At 39.0% G+C, this 19347-nt stretch overlaps 1 protein-coding gene across 1 annotated transcript in view; it reads right to left on the reverse strand.

Annotated features, from left to right (window-relative positions):
* The window catches only part of DNAH7 (dynein axonemal heavy chain 7), a 185016-nt gene that overhangs the window by 1247 nt on the left and 164422 nt on the right, over positions 1-19347 (reverse strand). The window contains exons 56-63 of the mRNA XM_072120857.1: positions 17013-17213; positions 14495-14656; positions 14034-14219; positions 12881-13018; positions 9530-9760; positions 6989-7141; positions 3903-4080; positions 3542-3645 (exon numbers count right to left, since the gene is read on the reverse strand). Of these exons, the coding sequence (XP_071976958.1) occupies positions 3542-3645; positions 3903-4080; positions 6989-7141; positions 9530-9760; positions 12881-13018; positions 14034-14219; positions 14495-14656; positions 17013-17213 (1353 nt within the window). The remainder of the gene's footprint in view (positions 1-3541; positions 3646-3902; positions 4081-6988; positions 7142-9529; positions 9761-12880; positions 13019-14033; positions 14220-14494; positions 14657-17012; positions 17214-19347) is intronic.

Raw genomic sequence — 19347 nt, forward strand, 5'->3', positions numbered from 1 at the left:
AGAACTTCAGCGCAAAGAAGTCAAGCACAGTGATGGAGAGGCGATGATTTGGGTAAGTTTTACAGCCATATAACTGGAAACCTTGCAATCATTGTCAACCATAAACTCCTCTGTAAGTATTTCAGTGAAAGTGACACCATCTACTCAACAGCTAGACTGCCATCTTACTTTGAGTCAATTATGGAGAAAGAATTGTCCAGGGTCCTTATCTCTGTTTGCCCCACTACCTGAATCAATGACCCCATCCCCTCATATCTCAAATTTGTAAAGTGTTGCAGAATTTACATGGCACTATATAAAAATTATGAATATTATTTTTGCAGTCCTTTTCCCCAGCAGTCACTTTTCAACTCACAAAAAATTTCAACCTCTATCTCTTCTGATGCCTTTTCCTCTTCTTTCAAGCACATTGTTCTTACCCCATTACCAATTAAACCTTTCCTGGACTCTTCCAGTGTTAACCAACAATCAGTCTCTAATCTCCCTTTCATCTTCAGACTTTTGGACTGTATCTCTAGGCTAACTCCCTCCTTGACCCCCAACAATCTGGCTTGTGTACTATCACTGAAACTGCTCTTTGTAAAGTGTCCAATGATCTCCTCAATGCTAAATCCAAAGTTGAGTATTCTCTCTTCATTCTTCTGGTCCTCTCAGCAACATTTCAGTACTGTGGACAACTATCTCCTCGGTGAGATGCTTCACTCCATTGGCCTGAAGGACAATGTTTTTCTTCCTATCTCTCCAACCGTACTTTGTCGTCTTTTTTGGATCTCTCTCCTCTCTTCTTCTTACTGTCAGAGTTGCCCAGGGCTCTGTCCTAGGTTCTCTTCAAACCATCAACAGGACTGGTTTTCAGTATCAGCTTTATGCTGATGACAACTATACTTCTGAATATAATATCACCCCGCCTTATTGCAGAACACCAGTAATTGTCTCTTTGCCATCCTCTCTCCTATTGAAACTTAATCTTTGCCAAAAAGAACTTTGTCTTTCCACCATCTGCAGCGGGTCTAAAAACATTTCTAAAACCCATCTATTTCTTACAATTGAAACCTCTAAAGCGATAAAGCGGAAGGACGGAAGCCCCTGCCCAACTGTTGAAGGCCGTGGGGGCCCGGTGCTGGCAATCCAAGCGATGGGGGCCTGATAGAAACATGTGGCCCTTGGGCCGTAGTTTGGGGACCCCTGATGTAGAGTAATCCAGTCTGTGCTAGTCACTGTATTGGTTTCTCATCTCCTTCAGTTTAAACTAATCACCATAATCCACATAAGAGCAAAAGTGTTGCAGCCTGTGCTATTTTAATGATAAGAAGTAGTGGGCATCAAATGGTGGAGTGAACTGGGCCTTAGGCTGTTTATATGTAAATTCACTGAAGGGAAATACTGTATGAAAGATGTGTATGTATGTGTGTATGTATGTGAAAGACCAGTATATATCTAACCTCATTTGGGGTAAAAAAAAAAAAAAATTGACAGGTTTCTAACACAACTGATGAGACAATTTGCCGTGGAGGGTGGAGCTCTAACTTTGCATTGCAAAGGTTGATTTCTGTACCCTGACATGCATTTCTAAGTTCTAATTACTTTAGATCATACCATATATACTCGTGTATAAGCCGAGTTTTTCAGCACAAAAATGTGCTGAAAAATGTCCCCTTGGCTTATACACGAGTCACTCAGCCTCCGGTGGCCGCGATCTGCAGCGCTGCTCCCCCGATGTCCGCGCGGGTTCTCTTCTGGCTTCCGCACCCGTCTTCTGTCTTCTGTCTTCGGGAGAGAGCAATGGCGGCGCCCAGGGCGATGTACAGGAGACGGGCACGGAAGCCAGAAGAGGACCCGCACGACATCTGGGGAGCAGCGCTGTAGATCGGGGCTACCGGAGGGTGAGTATATTTTTTTTTGCAGGCTGGGCAGCGCTGTATACTACTGGGGGCAGGCTGGGCAGCGCTGTATACTACTGGGGGCAGGCTGGGCAGCACTGTATACTACTGGAGGCAGGCTGGGCAGCGCTGTATACTACTGGGGGCAGGCTGGGCAGCGCTGTATACTACTGGGGGCAGGCTGGGCAGCGCTGTATACTACTGGGGGCAGGCTGAGCAGCGCTGTATACTACTGGGGGCAGACTGGGCAGTGCTGTATACTACTGGGGGCAGGCTGGGCAGTGCTGTATACTACTGGGGGCAGGCTGGGCAGTGCTGTATACTACTGGGGGCAGGCTGTATACTACTGGGGGCAGGCTGTATACTACTGGGGGCAGACTGTATACTATAGGGGGCTGGCTGGCTATATACCGGCGGGGGGTCTGTGACCAATCCATTTCCCACCCTCGGCTTATACTCGAGTCAAAAGGTTTTCCCAGTTTTTGGTGGTAAAATTAGGGGTCTCGGCTTATACGCAAGTATATACGGTAAATTGGCTTTGTGCTGTGGATTTTTTCTGCAATGTGTGTATGGGATTCTCATAAATCCCATACACTACACTATGGATTTACCTTATAAAAATGCTGCGCAGCATTCCACAGGTAATACACAAGGTTCCTTACATTTTCACACATCTTTTTGTTTTAATGACCCAGGGGAATAAGTTGAGTAAGTATTGTTGTTTGTCTGAGCCTGCATTTATCTAATTTTTAAGAGCTGCTTAGAACATGTATTTTTTTACTAAAGGATAAAGAATTTTTCTGGCACTTCTTTAAAAACTTGGGGCTCACAATTGTCTCTATTTGTATTAAAACTGGCCACTAGCAAATTAAGATTGCTAGGAGGTGCTTCACATGTGAACGAAACTAAAGCTAGTCCAGGGTATATCACTGTCATTATGAATAGGGATGAGCGGTGTGATATATGTGACCAGGGGAGGGGAGCCTTTTCCTACCCCAATTTCCCCCAGCCTCAGCTTACTTGGTCTAATTGAGCTGGTTGTTTATGAACACAGCATGTGCCCGAGCTTCAAAGGACCTCTGCAGTTACATCGTCTATATGTATCCACCCCCAAGTCACAAATAGACAAAGGGCCATAAAAACTCTTAAACCAATAGGTTGAATAGGGATAGTTATAGAGTTATAATCCATCTCACCAGAAGAACAAATACAATTTTGGATTTGTGATATTCAGGAGATCCCACTGGTGGGATCTAGAATGCTTGGGTCCAGAGATATCAAAATCCTTGGATAGGATTATAGCAAATGGGTCAGGTTTGGAATCAATGTGATCCAGGGATTCACCCGGATCGAATGATACCAGAACCATGACCCTACAACTTGAGAAGCTTTGGCTTCAAGGCCAACCATAGAGTATAATAGAATATCACTGCTCACAAATTACTCTACAGGGGTCAGCAAATTTGAGTGTAAATACCAGGTCAAAATCTGCTGTAGCACTTTCGCACAGATTTTATCCAATAAGACCTACTAGAAAATGGAATCATTCAGTGCGACTTCATGTGCCATTCATTTTTCGACTTAACACTCTACTGATTTGATGAAATATAGTAAAAAAAAATGCTTCTAAGTTTTTAGATAATATAGACAATTCTACTAACCACAGGAACTGAATCATAAAGAATCTTAGGGTAGGACTCTCCTAACTTCTTTTTCTTTCTGTCCCATCGGGCTCCATCAAGAAACAATCCATGAATGTATACACCTAAAAACAAACAGAAATCATAAGGTAGATATAATAAGTATAAAACTTGTCACTGGGTATAAAATAACTATAATAGTTTTATTTGTTCTAGACTTATAAATAGAACTTATCTTCACTATCATCCCAATTACAACCCAGCTTCAGAATTATCTGTCACATAAAACTGAGGAAGAAAACTAGCTAAGATGAGTATGAATATCTAAACTGAAGCTTTTCTAAAATACACATAAAATGTAGAAGCAGTGACAGTTCCTTACCATCTTCAGGTGCATGTTTGTATTCTTTATCTTCTAAAACCTCAAAATCAAAGCCAAGCAGGTCAATGGGAATAGTGTACTTGCGAGCAAAATTTTGCTGTGCTCCAGTCAAAAATGCTTGTGTGAAAAAAAATCCAGAGAGCCAAAAAATTGGAGGAGTTCCATTTTCATACCAATCCTGTGTTATATTAATATTATATGCTTAATATAGCAAATAAAAATACCATCATGTACATTTTCATTTTCAATTGACTACACTAAATCATTATGCCATGCATGAGTTAGGCTAGGTAGGTGCACATAGCAGGCGCAACTCATAACCAAAACATAGGTAATTTTTGCTCATTAATGTACACTCTGCTTAGTATTGAAAAAAAGCACCTTTTGAGCTAGTACAGTCATGATTCTTCTTGGGAATGATGCAACAAGTTTCTCACACCTGGCTTTGGGGGTCTTCTGACATTCTTCCTTGCAGATCCTCTCCAGTTCCCTCAGGTTGGATCATGAATGTTGGTGGAAGCTATTTTCAATTCTCTCCAGAGATGCTCTATTGGGTATAGGTCAGGGCTCTGCCTGGGCCAGCCAAAAATGGTCACAAAGATGTTCTGAAGCCACTGCTTTGTTATTTTAGCTGTATCTTTAGTGTCATTGTCTTGTTGAAAGGTGAACCTTCGGCCCAGTCTGAGGTCCAGAGCACTCTGGAAGATTTTTTCATTCATTATATCTTTGTACTTGGCTGCATTCATCTTTCCTTAAATTGCCATCAGTCATCTTGTCTTTGCAGCTGGAAAACCACCACCATGTTTTCGCTGTTGAGATTGTATGTGGCAGGTGATAAGCAGTGAATGGTTTTCTCCACACATAGCGCATAGAATTAACACCAAAAAAGTTCTACCATAAATCCCAGACTGGTGGAGGGCTGTAGTGATACTTGACTTGGTGGAACTTTCTCCCATCTCCCTATTCCATCTCTGGAGCTCTGGAGCCACAGTGATATTGGCATTCTTCTTTACCTCTTTCACCAAGGCTCTTCTCCAATCATTGCTTAGTTTGGCTGGACGGCCATGTGGAGGAAGAGTTGTGGTCATCCCAAACTTACATTTAAGAATTATGGATGCCACTGTGCTCTTAGGAACCTTGAGTTCTTATATAGACAGGTGTGTGTCTTTCCTAATCAGTTTAATTAAACAGCTGCACTAGAATGAAAACTTAGAACCATCGCAAGAATCAGAATGCAATGAAGAGCATGTGAGTTAAAATTGAGTGTCACAGCAAAAGGGTCTGAATACTTATGGCCATGCTCCTGTTTAATAAATCGCAAAAATAGCTACATTTCAGTTTTTTATCTCAAGATGTGGTGCAACAATATGGGGATGTACATTAATGAGCAAAAAAAAGGAACTATTTTGTGATGACAGCAATGAAACAATCAGTGAAAAAATTTGAATACTTTATCTACAGACTGGAAAATCTACTGTGTATTTCTGAGACTTCAAAGTATACAGACATTTTCATGCAAATAAATCAGCGGCAGATTTTAGTCATCTGCATTTAGCCTTAGAATCCAACCAGATTTTGGCTCAAAAATATCACCTAATACTGCCATAGAAACTGCATGTATTCCAGCCAATGGGTGGGGACATACAGTAAATTTTCAGATTTCATCACAGGAATGCACAGTAAATTTATCATAGATTTCAATATTTACAGAGTGACAAATCTACTATGAAAATCCACATGAATGAATTAACATGCTGCCGACTGAGCCACAGAGCAAGTTGCTTTATGCTGCACATTTTATTCTGTAAAATATGACAGCCACTATCCAATATACAAAAAATATACAGATAATGTATGTCTTCTGGAAAATGTATATTTTGTCTACATTTTTGTCTACACAGTCATATAGGGTCCAACCAGTGCCCACTACTCTGGAGCATACCCATTTTCCTATTGTAATAGTTATACCCAGTTGTTATTTTTAGATTACTCCATTTCTAATAGGAGTAGTAAAGGAATGGCACATTATAGAGTTAATGTGAGAGAGCACGAGAAATGTAATTTTTTTTTAAACTGTTTATTGAAAAATATGTATAGCTGTACAGATTAATACAATAAGACTACTAGAACATCATCATGTTGTGTACATATATATAGTCACACATATTATGCAATTTACAGAAAAGTAAGTTATACAACCATACTCATGTGCTAGTCTACAATGTCTAGTAGACATGAAGACATGAGTCTGTACAGATCATTAGTTCACATTAACCACAGAAAAACGTAACCAATAAAATTAACCAATTAAACTAACATGCCTTTGTTATTGCTTCTTATTGTGTGTAATGGTCTGGGTGGGTACGAGTTTAGTTTGCCCAGTTTGCATTTAATATGGCCCTCCAGGTCTCATCAATATCCACATTTGGGTAACACATTCTATCTAAGATTTTGTCACATTTCAGTAACAGTATAGGCTGTCAGAGAGGAGTCACACCAAGCACCCCTTACTTTATTAAATGAGAAATGTATTTTTAACATTACAGGTAACATGTTTTGGTACTATAGGACACTGAGCAGCTTCCTATCCCTGAAGGTCTAAATTTCCATATTACCTACTGCAATTTAAGAGTGTATAGCCCTATGTTGACAAAGCTGTGTAAAACTAAAGTAAAAAGCCTTGATATTCAGTATGAGCTGCACCACTAAACAAAGCCATTCCCAATACATTTGGTTTATTACACAGACTGCACATAGCATAACTCTGGAATGAATGGTTTAGATCTTTTTTAGAAGCAAAATATTAAACCCAAGACTTATGAAATATGTTAAATATTTTTCTAACTTCTATGAAGACAATTATCTACAATCACTTGTCTTCCTTACCCATAACCTTGTCCTCAAGTAGCCTACATCTATAAAGCTTTTACATCTTGTTTCTTTTTCTTCTCATCTCTCCTATTCATGTCATGTATGCATCACTGCTATACATCTGTTGTATTTGTCAGACTAGATGATATTGTAGTTTTGATAAGGTTTAAGTTTAATGTTACATCTAGCTTCATTTCAGCGTAAAAATTACTTACCTGTAAAAATTTTAGCCTTGCAAGAAAATCATTAACATAACTACCCAGAGGTTTGAGGCTTGGATAAGATTTCTTCATCCACATACCAGGGATTTTTCCTTTTAGCATGCTCATAACAACCTCTTCCAAGTCTGCGGACATAACCACCAAGCCCTGTATGCAATTAATAAAACAATGTATTGGTTAATTAGACCAGCTTTACATGATTTGGACTTGTTCTGCATGTAATATAGGCCAGCAGCATTGCTACACACACAGAAATATAGATTTTAGATTGCATAGTGGACCTATACTGAAATAACATAAAATAACAACATTGTTGGTCTAAAACAGTGATGGCGAACCTATGACATGCGTGCCAGTGCTGACACGTGTAGCCATTTTCAGTGACTCGCGGCCGCCGGAGAGTTAAGTTTCATCCTCGGCCAGGTGCAGTAGCCGGGAGGCTGAGATTGTCACGCACTGAGCTCCCAGCACTCCTCCTCTCCCGGGCCGGCCCCTCCCCCTGTGAGAGCTGTGCCTCGTGTCTCCAGTCAGCACAAGTATCATCCTGGGGCTCAGCAGGAGAGGTGACCCGGCCATCAACTCCACAAACTCCTCTGCAGCTCCTGATAGTTGTGGTGGTGTAGTTGATAGTTTTTTGTCAAGGTGACACACCACCCAAGTTATGCCGGGTTTTTTGGTGAATTTTGACACACCAAGCTCAAAAGGTTGCCCATCAGTGGTCTAAAAGATAAATTGTCCTGCTAATTTAGTATGAATGTATTGAAAAGATGACCACAGAAACAAGAAAACAAGAGTTACCAGTTGATCTAGTAGGTTTCAAAATATAGTACTTACTGGGGCTTTCTTACTAAGGGTCCGTGGACGCACTTTCATCTGTTTTTCTGATGTTTTCAGATTTGGCAGCACTGGGACAGGTATTTAACTGGGGATTGTGTCACATGTGATCGGATTGTGACGCAGCTGCACTGGCTTTCATGCAACAGAAATCGGGGGGCGGGCCGTCGTACGATCCGACTGATTTGGACTGAGCGCGTTATTTAACTTTCAAATTGTTTCACAAGATCAAGCACTTACATGCACCAGGAAGAAGAAAGTGAACTCCGCCGGACCTAACCGGGGAAGCGTCACATGCAGGATATCGGGCGCACGATCTTAGTGAATCGCAGCAGAGTCGCATTCTGGTAAGACTCGGAACTTCGGGGAACTCCGCAGACCAGGTATGTAAATGTGCCCCCATGTTTCCTACCTCTGAACTAAGTGACAGGTAAATGCAGGAGCTGGTGGGTCCACATAGCTTGTGCAGAGCCAATGTAGTGCAAATGTTAAAAAAGTTACAAAATAGGACAGAAACTGAATAGTTTAAAAATGTAGATAGAAAAATATTAGAGGGGTTTCTAAGAGTTGCTATCCTAGAGCATCTCCCTGATAATAACTCTATAACAGTATCAGCAAGGGTTTGTGAGGGAACAGTATTGTCAGACTAAGTTGAGCAGCTAAAATAGAGTGGGGACAGAGAAGAGGGACCAAGGTAAGTAAGATAATGGATATATTAGAGAACAAAGACAGGTTTTCAAACTTGAAGTTCTTCTATTTGGAAAACGTCATTTATAGGGCGATCTGATTAAAATATAAAAAAAACTTGAATTGACAGTGCAGAGATCTTTCTAATTATATTATTCAGGGAATATGTCAGCGGTTTTGACCATACAGGCAGTGTTAGGTAGCAGCCTTGGAGATCTGGTTGAAAAAAAAAAACCTTTATGTGTGTTGTTAGTGGTAGCAGGACTGTAAAAAATGCATTTATGTTCTGGGATTGTAGCAAGGTTAGGAGCACTCTGTTTCCCTGGTGTGTTAGTTCTAAACACAGCACAGCCCCTCCTCCCCGAGTGACTGCTGTAGTATTCAAACAGAAGTCACACCAGTACACCAGAGTGCTTCACATCCATCTACAATCCTGGAATATACTGCTACTACTCACATACATATAGATAAGCATTTAATTACAGAAATTCCCAGGGCTGCCAACAAAAACTGTAGCTTTGAATTGTTTTTTTTTTACTGTAAGAGTATGGAATCAACTGCTAAAAGATACTGGGCAATTTCAAAAGGGGTATGAAAAAACATTTCTTCCATGAAAAAGCTTCACATATTATGAAAACATTGGATTCTTAGGAGGGAATTTAATTAAATGCAGGCATTTATTCTGGCTGCCATACAGTATTTGGAAAAGGAAGATATTTGCCCCTGGTTTTGGGAAAATGGCACCTGTCTTATGAGATTTTTTTCCTTGCCTTCCTCTGATTGACAATGTAGGTTGATATATAATGGACCTGCATCTGTATTTAACCTAATCTGCTATCACACTGTAATACTATGATTCTACCAAGATTCTACCGTCCAGCCCATGTTATTTCTCTATCTCTCATGTGGACACATAAAGCCACAAAACTTTCTATATCTACCACAACCAACGAAACTGAAATATTGTTGCAAAATATAACAATTATTATTTCAAAAATTGTTACCAAATCTTACCTTTATTGCTTTCTGTATATTAACACAAGAATCTCTTATGGTGGACAGCAATTTGTTGAATCGGCCCATTTCTTGAACTAATACAGTATTCATGCTCTGAGCGTAGGTGGTTGGGTATCTTCTCAGTGCAGCATCAGTGTCAAAGTTTGGGGGGAGTTTACTTAAGATGTCACCAGACACTTCATAAACTGTTTCATCTGAAGATTTGCCTCCACCTCCGGATGTTCGCGACTATGCAGAACAATTGAATTAATCAAAACACTTATAAAAAAATGTTTGTACATATATTTTAGTCACTAAGAGTCTAGATAAGTTGGGGGAGATTTATCAAAAGTGTCTCGGAGCAAAACTCTTCTAGTTGCTCATAGCAACCAATCAGAGCTCAGCTTCCATTTACCCACAGCAGTGTATAAAGTGAAAGCTGAACTCTAAAAGGTTGGCAGGAGAAACTAGAACATTTTGGCTCTCAGACAGTTTTGATAAATGAGGCCCATCTTATTATGAAATCATTAGAAAAGTGATGGCAGTAGTTATTTTTAAATTTTGAAATGTTTGTCCTAAAATCTTGTTGGTCACTACTGTAAATGTCAGGAGGGCCAGATTGGGTCTGAAGTGTATTCAACAGACAGTTTTTCCTAACTGGTGACAATTTAAAAATTCACCCAAGTTTTTTATAACATTGCAGGGGAAAGGAATGCAATGTTTAAAAAAAATAAATAAAAGGGCAAAAAAGTCAGAAGAAAACATTCATTAAAGAGGACCTGTCACCCATAAAAAAGGCACCAGGAGCTGCTCGCTAAAGTAAGCAGCTCCTAGCGCTAGCCCATTTTTAGCAGTGATAAACTGCTAGCATGACCCAAACCCTTGGATAAAGCGAGCAGACACTGACGCACAGTACGGTAGGAATGCCGGACCGCGCTCAAGGTCTTCATGAAGGGGCAGGACTAAGAGGCTGTGACGGCAGTCACCGCCGGCCTATAGAGTAGGAGGGTCCAGCTTTGGGCGTGGTCCGGTGTTCCTATTGTACTTCGCGGCCATGTCTGTTAGTATTATTGGAGGATTCTGATGAAGCTAGTAGTTTATCACTGCTAAAAATGGGCTAGGAGCTGCTTTACTTTAGAGCGCCAGTCTTAAAATTCCCCCTGCAGGCCGTCCTGCAATCATATTCATTAAAAGGCTGTGACAAACCCCTGCCAGTTCTTGAACTGGCAGAGTTTTTGGTACAGTTTCTGACGGTTTTCTGGTCAGACAAGCTCATATTGGATCGGGGAATGCCAGAAAATGGCGGGGAGAAAATGATTTGTGTGCCTTATCCGCTAGAAAACTGTTAAAATGTCTGTTCTCACATAAAAAATGTGTTCACTTCAATTCCCTTTATATACCACTATGAAAAGACTTTACAGACTGAACAAAACTAATTCAATTACATAATTAGAGTAAGACATAAGGACAGCCCAGCTATAGCCATTCTGTTCACATAAAGACTATTCTCTCACAGTAGTATAAGGCTGAAGTGACATTTAAATCCATCGTAAAATTCACTTAAACTAAGAAAAAAATTGAGGACTTTTAAAGGTTACCAAATTTACACAACTCAGTTTTCAGTAGAAAACTCCAAAAACCAGCTATGCTTGTGACATTATGGAAGGAGAGGCAAAGAAAGTGAGCTGATTTCTTTTTCCTCAGATGACAGAAAGTACCGTCGTTTTTTTAAAAATACATTTATAATACCTACAGAATAACATGATTTCAGTACTGTATAGACTTTACCAGGCTCACCATTAATACATTCAATAATTCTCATTCTTTACCAAATCTTTTGTCACAGCCTTATCCCAACTGTGAAGAGAATAACCTCCAATGATGATGTATACTATTCCACATGTATACAAAAAAGAACCATAGACTAGTACACTTTGTAGTAGTTTGTAATGTGAAAAAATCCACCACCTTTTGAATATGAACCAAAGACTGGTTTGGACTAGTGTTAGATAAGCCACCACCTCAGTTTATATTAGCACTAGAACATATATGTATCAAGAGGGAAATGCAATGAGTAAGTAAATTATATTTATACAGAAATTTGATGCAAGGACAACAATTGGGGGCCTGATCTTCAGCCCTGACACTGGAGGGAGTCCATGCATCATATTTCTGTATGATTTCAGAAGCCATTTCCACTGCACTATGATCGGTCAGTGGCATCGGAATGGTATTATTTGCAATCTGCCAGAAAACCTGCAGCAGTATATGATGTGATGGATTGCTAAAAACCTCTTGACATCATATGGTAACTAAAGTACAGAAAGAAGTCCCACAAAGGACATCCAGAGTATATTTAATACATTTTACTTACACCACTATCACTCTGAAAGAAAAAAAAAAGACATTAGAATTAAAAACTATATAGCTGGACTTAAATACATATACCTGATCAGAGAGATACAACATAAAATCAACATAAAAATATTACAATTTCACACAATTTGCCATACCATGGTTATCCTTCAACCTTCTCTATCTTCACATGTATTTCATTTATAAAGCTATGAGAGGTCTGATGTTTCATGTTGTATAGTTTAAAGATAGGTGTTTTAATATACTATAATTTTTTTTTTTTTACAAATGAACATTTATTGAACCAGAGGACACATGTAGGATAATTTTTGGCCGAAATCAATGTAAAATTCTGACACATTCTACTAACTTTCTCGAATAAAATAACCATTCCATGAGGAACAGGTTTGTGTTGTTTAGCTGCAGTAAACCCACTACAAAAGCCAAACCACTACAATCTGTAGTAAAATCTTAACTAACTATAGGATCCCTAGCCTTAAGCACAAATGAAATACCGGTGTGCAAACCGTCACAACATTTCTTAGAAAGCTCTTTCTTAGGCTGCATTCAAACCACCATATGGGGGCGTATGTACAACCGCAAGCTTGGGGCAATACATACGTCCCCTATAGACAGCAATAGCCGCACGGAGCAATGCGGTGATGCACACGCATGGCACCATATAACTCCATACACGGGGAAAAGAAAGGACCTATCTTTCCCCGTGTGCATGGCCCGTATGACGTGCATTTCTATTATAGGGGACGGGTCACCCTGGCCATAGCTGTGCGGGCATACGTTCGTCTAAATGCAGCCTTAGGACTTTCAACAGTAAGGAAGTGATGAGATGAAAAAGGATGCCAAAATCACTACAACAACCCAAACATTTTTAAAACAATTATAGTCAACAGTCCAAATAAAACAATTTAAAAATCACTACAATAACATATACTTACATAATGTGAAAAACTTCAAAACTAAACTTAAAATGGAATCCACTTTAAAGTACCGTACCTGTGTTAGGAGGATGCTATCAAATAACTGCTGCGTTTCCGACTGATCTTTGGTAATGTCAGCATTAGCATTCATACCAAAAATCTCAGGAGAAGAGTTCAAAGGGAGGGTCTTTGTATATTCAATATAATGGTTGTACTGAAAGAAAAAAATGCACAGAACTTCAATTTATATTTATGAGACTTAAACTACCTTAAAACCATTATCTTCTTCCCATTATCTGTAGCGTCTTACAAAGAGACGTGGCAAAGATACATAATCTGCACTACAATGATGAAGAGTGAGCATTAAAATATGGAGGAGCCCCCTTCCTTCTCTTATGTGAATCTGCAAAATGGATCTAAATAATTGAATATATGTGACTATATTTAGTAATGTGATATAGCCAATGGTTGTAAATCATTTCTGAGGATTTGGATTCATAAAATAACACAGCTGTTACATTTACATTTTACAGTCCAAGTCTAAAAGTGTTTCATCTGTCTGCAATTTCATTATCTCTGTACAGCTATGTGTTTTCAAGTCTAGAAAATGAATTGGTTAATTATAACGCACCATAGCATCACTGAAAATGATACATAATGGGGGTTATTTCTCATTCGGCGGCCAATGGTAGCCCTGCCTCCCCTCTGTTGAAATTAGAGGCCAGCTTAGGCCTCTTGGTGTTTCTGGCCAGTGGTGGCGCAACATTTTATTTCTATGTAAGGTAGGACCTGGCGCAGCCAGCTACTTTTTTACGTATGAAATGCGTGGACGCAGAGACAGGAACGCCCCAAACCAACTCACTCCCCTATTGGACGTGCCCCTTTCAAGCTCCTCCAGCCACCTTTGCCGCGGAGGTGGAGGAAAGGTGTAAATAATCCCAAGTACTAGCAATACACTAAGATTTGCTTCGCTTCAGGGTTTCTACGCTAGTGTTTAGCTGCAGAAGCCCTGATAAATAAGCCCCACTATGTATACAACAATATTTGTTAATATGTTCTTTTATACCATAGTCCTTCAATTCATTACAAATGTAATAATATAAAGTAATTGCATTTAAGAACATGTAGAATAATACATTATTGAAACATGATAATCTCCCCTTCAGTGAAAAATCTATAATATAAACTGTTAAAATTGTTGAATCATAAAATAAAACAATTTTGCTCACATCTCCATCTGAGGGTGCATAGTAAATGCTGCTCGAGTCAAATTTGTAATTTTCATTGTTAATAATGTCAGGGTCATAAAATTTATTTAGTATGCTACGAAGCGTCCGACGGTCCCAGTCATCAGTCACTCTTCCTCCGTAGTTACATTCTCCTGTCATGTATCTTAGAGCATCATATGGTACCTCCTGTGACAACAAGGACATGTATTATAGGAAGAATAATTAAAAACAATCTGATAACTGCATGGTGTAACTTGGAGACACTAACACATTTTTGGAAGATTGGTAAATAAATATGAGGCATAAGAGATAAGACACAGTTTAAAAGTGAGATGCAAACACATGGAAAATTGTGGACCAACATATTTGAATATCAATTACATCCTTAAGTCCACACATAATAAGACTATAATGAAGCTATAATAGAGAAGCAACAGGCAATAACTCTTTCTCATCCTTACATCATATTGATTTAAAAACATGTTTAATTGCTGAACACTAATTCGCATGTCGGTCTCATTGAATTCATATGGAATATTCCATCCCAAAGGGCCAAATTTCCTTCTTTCTTGAACCAGTGCATGAAAGAAACAAAGTCCATAAAGAAGTTTCTTGAATTCCGGCTGAAAAATAAAAATGACAACAACTTATTTGATATTTTATAATATAGAAATATTCTCATCATCATTTGTTACTATGGAAGTTATTGTACTAATAAGTGGAGTCTGTAAATCATACATTAGATTACAAAAAAGTAATATTTCTTTTTGTTAGCACATTTCAATGTAAAATCCTATATGATAATTAATATAACCAACAAGAACACAGCCCTTTTTAGTTTTTGTTTCCTTGTTTTACTCCCTACGTTTAAAATTCCATAACTTTTTAAAATTTCTATGTACAGAGCTTAAAGGGGTAATCCAGCTGTTAAAAATTACTGAGGGCCGGGCTGGGGTGGGCTAGTTAAACATAATAAACATGTACTTACCTGCTCCAGCGCCACCGATGTACCGCGTCGCGGTCCGTTTGATCCGCGCCCCTGTTTGTTTACAGGAGCACAGAAGCCGCGCACAGGGAGCTTCCAGTCCGGGATGTGGTGGGCTCCTCCCATCCATCCCGATCTCTCAGCGTTGCAAGCGCTAGGAGATGCTGTTGGACGGGAGCTTTCAGCTGGTCGGAAGCTCCCTGTGCGCCCCTGTATACAAACTGGCGCACAGAGGAGACGGACCGCGGCGCGGGACATCAGCAGCGCGGGACATCAGCAGCGCGGGACATCAGCAGCGCCGGACGAGGTATTTACATGTTTATTATGTTTAACTAGCCCAGCCCGGCCCTCAGTATTTTTTAACACCAGGATAACCCCTTTGATAAGGGCTTGTTTTCTGCATAATAAATTATTCTTGCTAGTGATAACATCTAATATTCCCTGCCTTGTACTGGGAAAAAAAAATTCAAATGTTGTGAAATTGACAAACAAAAACCACATCTGTGCCATATTCTTTGGGGTCCTGTATTTACAGTGTTCACTATTCGCTCCTAATGACACCTCCCCTTTATTCTTTAGGTCTTATGATTGTGGGGATAGCACATTTATATAAGTATTATTGTTTTAGTATATTTCAAAAATGTAAATCTTTTGTACAAAAATAAATGAATTTTGCCATATTCTGAGGCCAATAACTTTTTCATACTTCAGTGTATAGAACTGTATAAGGTGTCATTCTTTGGGGGATGAGATGGCATTTTCATTGCTACCATCATGGAGACTGTATGACTTTCTGGTCACTTTTTGTTAAACCTTTTAATTGATTTTAACATTTTTCTACTGTACTTTAAAACCCCCTAGGGTACTACTGCAATTGTGTATGCAATATATGGGGATTTTTTGTGTCACACCATTATACATTGAGCTGAACGACATGCTGGGGAGTCTCACATAGACACAGTCACAGCAATGGATCAACGTCCCCTGATGACGCCATTTGGGGGTTGACGCTCCAGCCAAGATAGCAACACACACGCACAACAGCATTTAAATGGCGACTTTGCTTACTATTATGTGATGAGAGGCCAAGGACACTTACTCATAGCCTCCTTCCTTCTACTTACCCATGGCCTTCTCGCTCCTTCCTTCTAAAACTACAATCAACTTTAAAGTTATGCTAATGAAAGCCATGGAGGTATTATCAGAGCCTCTCTGTGCTCTGGCTTCACAGGCTCTTACACTGTGCAGGAGCAGTTCTCAGCCTTGCTCCCTGGAGTTACTCACTGCACCAGATTTCATCACACACAGTGGGAGGGGGAAGTGCTTCTGCGCAGTGCAACTACCTGCTAGGAGTGGTTCTGGTAACACCTCCATAAGGCTCATTACCATAATTTTAAATGTTGGTTTTAGAAGCAGTGTAAGGGCTCTGGCTGTTACATCCCCTCCCCCTACTCCTAAGGCTCTCCCCCTCCTTCTCTGCCTGATGTCACACAGTGGGACAGGAAAGTTGCATACTGTCTGTGAAGCTGCAGCATGGAGAGGCTCTTTTAATGCTATTCAGAGCCCTTCAGGCTCACCACCATAATTTAGATATTGACTTTAGAAGGAAGGAGGCCATGGATAAAAAAAATATAACAAGTTTACCAAGTCACAGTGGCTGGATCCATAGTCCCTGGTGCATGCATGATATTTATGGTAGATTTCCTTTATCCTATAAGTTGGCATCTGTGTTGTGGCCACGTCTGGACAATGTTTAACAAACCGTGAACTATAAAATATTTGTATTGTAAAGCCTAACTGTAAGCAAGATTAATTTTTCAATTTTTTTAGTGGAGTTTCTATTTTACAAATACATGCAGCTATTTTACATATAGTTACAAGAAAAGGCTAGTAATGTATTTTAGCCACTTAATATGTAGGAACTATAATGTACCATAATGTAAATGAACAAAAAAAACTGTTTTTTTTCTACAAATCTAATAAATATTACTAACAAGCTTTTTGCAGCTAGTGAAAAACTCAGGATCAGAGATAGGATCCATCAGGTATGAGCGGATAATGTTGGAACGTAAGCCTTTGGGTGCCTCATTTGTCATCTTCACTCCATTCTGCAGTACAGAGACAGGGAAATTTGGTGATGGATAACTTGTAAGCCAGAGGCGAAAATCTGGATGTGTAGTCTCCGGATTCAGCTCCTGTGAAATGACAAAACATTAAACTATAAACATACAATGCAATCTAAATTCAACATGTCATGAATATGTAATGCCACTTATAAACGGCACAAGATGATGTCCTTATTAGCTTGCATTTTGCAATTCTATGCCTGGAAAGTAAACTCAGATGACATCTTTTTATAAGTCAGGTTTTCACATAACTCTTAAGTGTTTCATATATTTGACATCATTTAACCCCTAAAGTTTGCCTTCAAGGGACATTCCAAGATATGTTAGGATAAGTCATAATTGAATATGTAATGACAGTACTGACACCTAGGTAGTGTTGCTTCAGTTTAATAAATCTGTTATGTCATATCCATTGGCCACGTTTGTAGTATATTCCCTTCAGGTTAAAGGGGCTGAGCAGCAATATCAAGCATGGCCTCTAAACTAATGTACAGCACAGTGCTTGGTAAGGCAACCACATTGCAATCCAAACTATGCAAGAATTATCTGCATTGCTTCATCAGCTTTCGGCCACAAAGCTATGTTTCTGCTCTACTAAATGCCCCCTTCACAGTAATATTACTGGTTTCGTAGGACTTTTTGATCTAAAATGCCCCTGTTATTATTATGTAGTAATTAATGATTTTTTTTGTCTTTTTAAGTAATTTATAAGATCATTATTTTGGGATGAAGAGACATAAAAAACTGATTTTTTTTTAAACATTTTATTTAATAAATAATTTGTTACATAGTTTCTTCTTAGCTGGAATAGTCACATTTTTTAGAAAATGTCTCTACTTATCTTGCGCATGTGCAATGCTATAGTCGGTGTGTACCAGAAGTTATGTTGTTTTCACATGCAGGCAACTGACCCTGCACTAGCTGTCAATCTACTACCACCTACACACATAGCATTTCCCTTTTTCCTCTTCAAAATAAAAGACACATCGAAAAAGTATCCAATTATTCTTCATTGTAAAATTATGCCACTCCATTGTAGTATTTGATAAAAGGCTGGGTTGTTGTGGCTTAGCCGGTTTGGTGGCTTAGCTGTCTTTTTCTTGGGATTTATCCGAGACAAAAATATGAGATGATTGCAGCGTAGAATCTCAGCTTATTGGCTCCTTATCGCTATATTGCTTCACTATTAAACAGGCTTCTAAATTATTGAATACATTATACATCAGTTGAACATTTTTACTGCCGGTTTACCTGTTGCAGTGGCTAAAGTCCATATTAAATATTGAAATCTGAATAAAATATACCAATAGTAAGCAATTGTTATCGTAAATAAATTTCTTCTTTATTCAACCGAATGTTAAATACCATTAAAATTTTGTTTAAAATGTTTCAAAATAATTTAAGGGAGCATTTTCCCAGGTACAAAACTTTTAATCTATAGATAATGATACTTCTACTGTAGATTGAAGGCAATTGACTTTATAAATATATTTTCCATTTCTTGGCTTACTCTGCATACACATTAAATATGAAAATCCCATTCACCTCGGATGTGGCTTAGATGTTATCAGACCTGACTCACACAAAACTAGCTATTTCAAAACCAATCAATGAGAATGTTTTCAAGGACATAGATGTGTGAAATAAGGTGAGATTTCATTAACTCCTTCACTGCAGAAACATAGCATAATTACTGGAATCAAATAGCAGCTGCACACTTCACGGTACACAGAAAAAGGGCCAATGTGCTTCTATCTTATTAGTCCGGGAGTTTTACTGTCAAGTCAGAGAGTAAACTGTCCTTCACCAAGTCTGAATCAGAAGTGTCATTGCTGAATGCACTTACTAATTCATATTTTCATTATTACTAACTTTGCATTGAATACTAACTAATGTTAACTGCCATGTCAGCAGTGAAGCAAGCTTACAAAAAATAAAAGGTATTATGAATAAATTGCATGATTCAAATATAATAGAAACATTTCAAACATTTTAGTGAAAGCTGCAGATGGCCAGTTTCACATTGGCCACTTGCATCAGTCACAATAGGCTGATGCTTGCTGTTTCTTGCAGCTCATCTGCCAGCTCTACTTTACAGATGTAAATAGTATGAGCATTATTATTATTTTAAGATCAGCAAGCTCATTAGGACTTAATGGTATAGTAGCTTAGATAATAGACTCCATTTAAACCCTCAGGTGAC

This window comes from Engystomops pustulosus, chromosome 8 (genome assembly GCF_040894005.1).
Source record: "Engystomops pustulosus chromosome 8, aEngPut4.maternal, whole genome shotgun sequence".
Taxonomy (NCBI): Eukaryota; Metazoa; Chordata; class Amphibia; order Anura; family Leptodactylidae; genus Engystomops; species Engystomops pustulosus.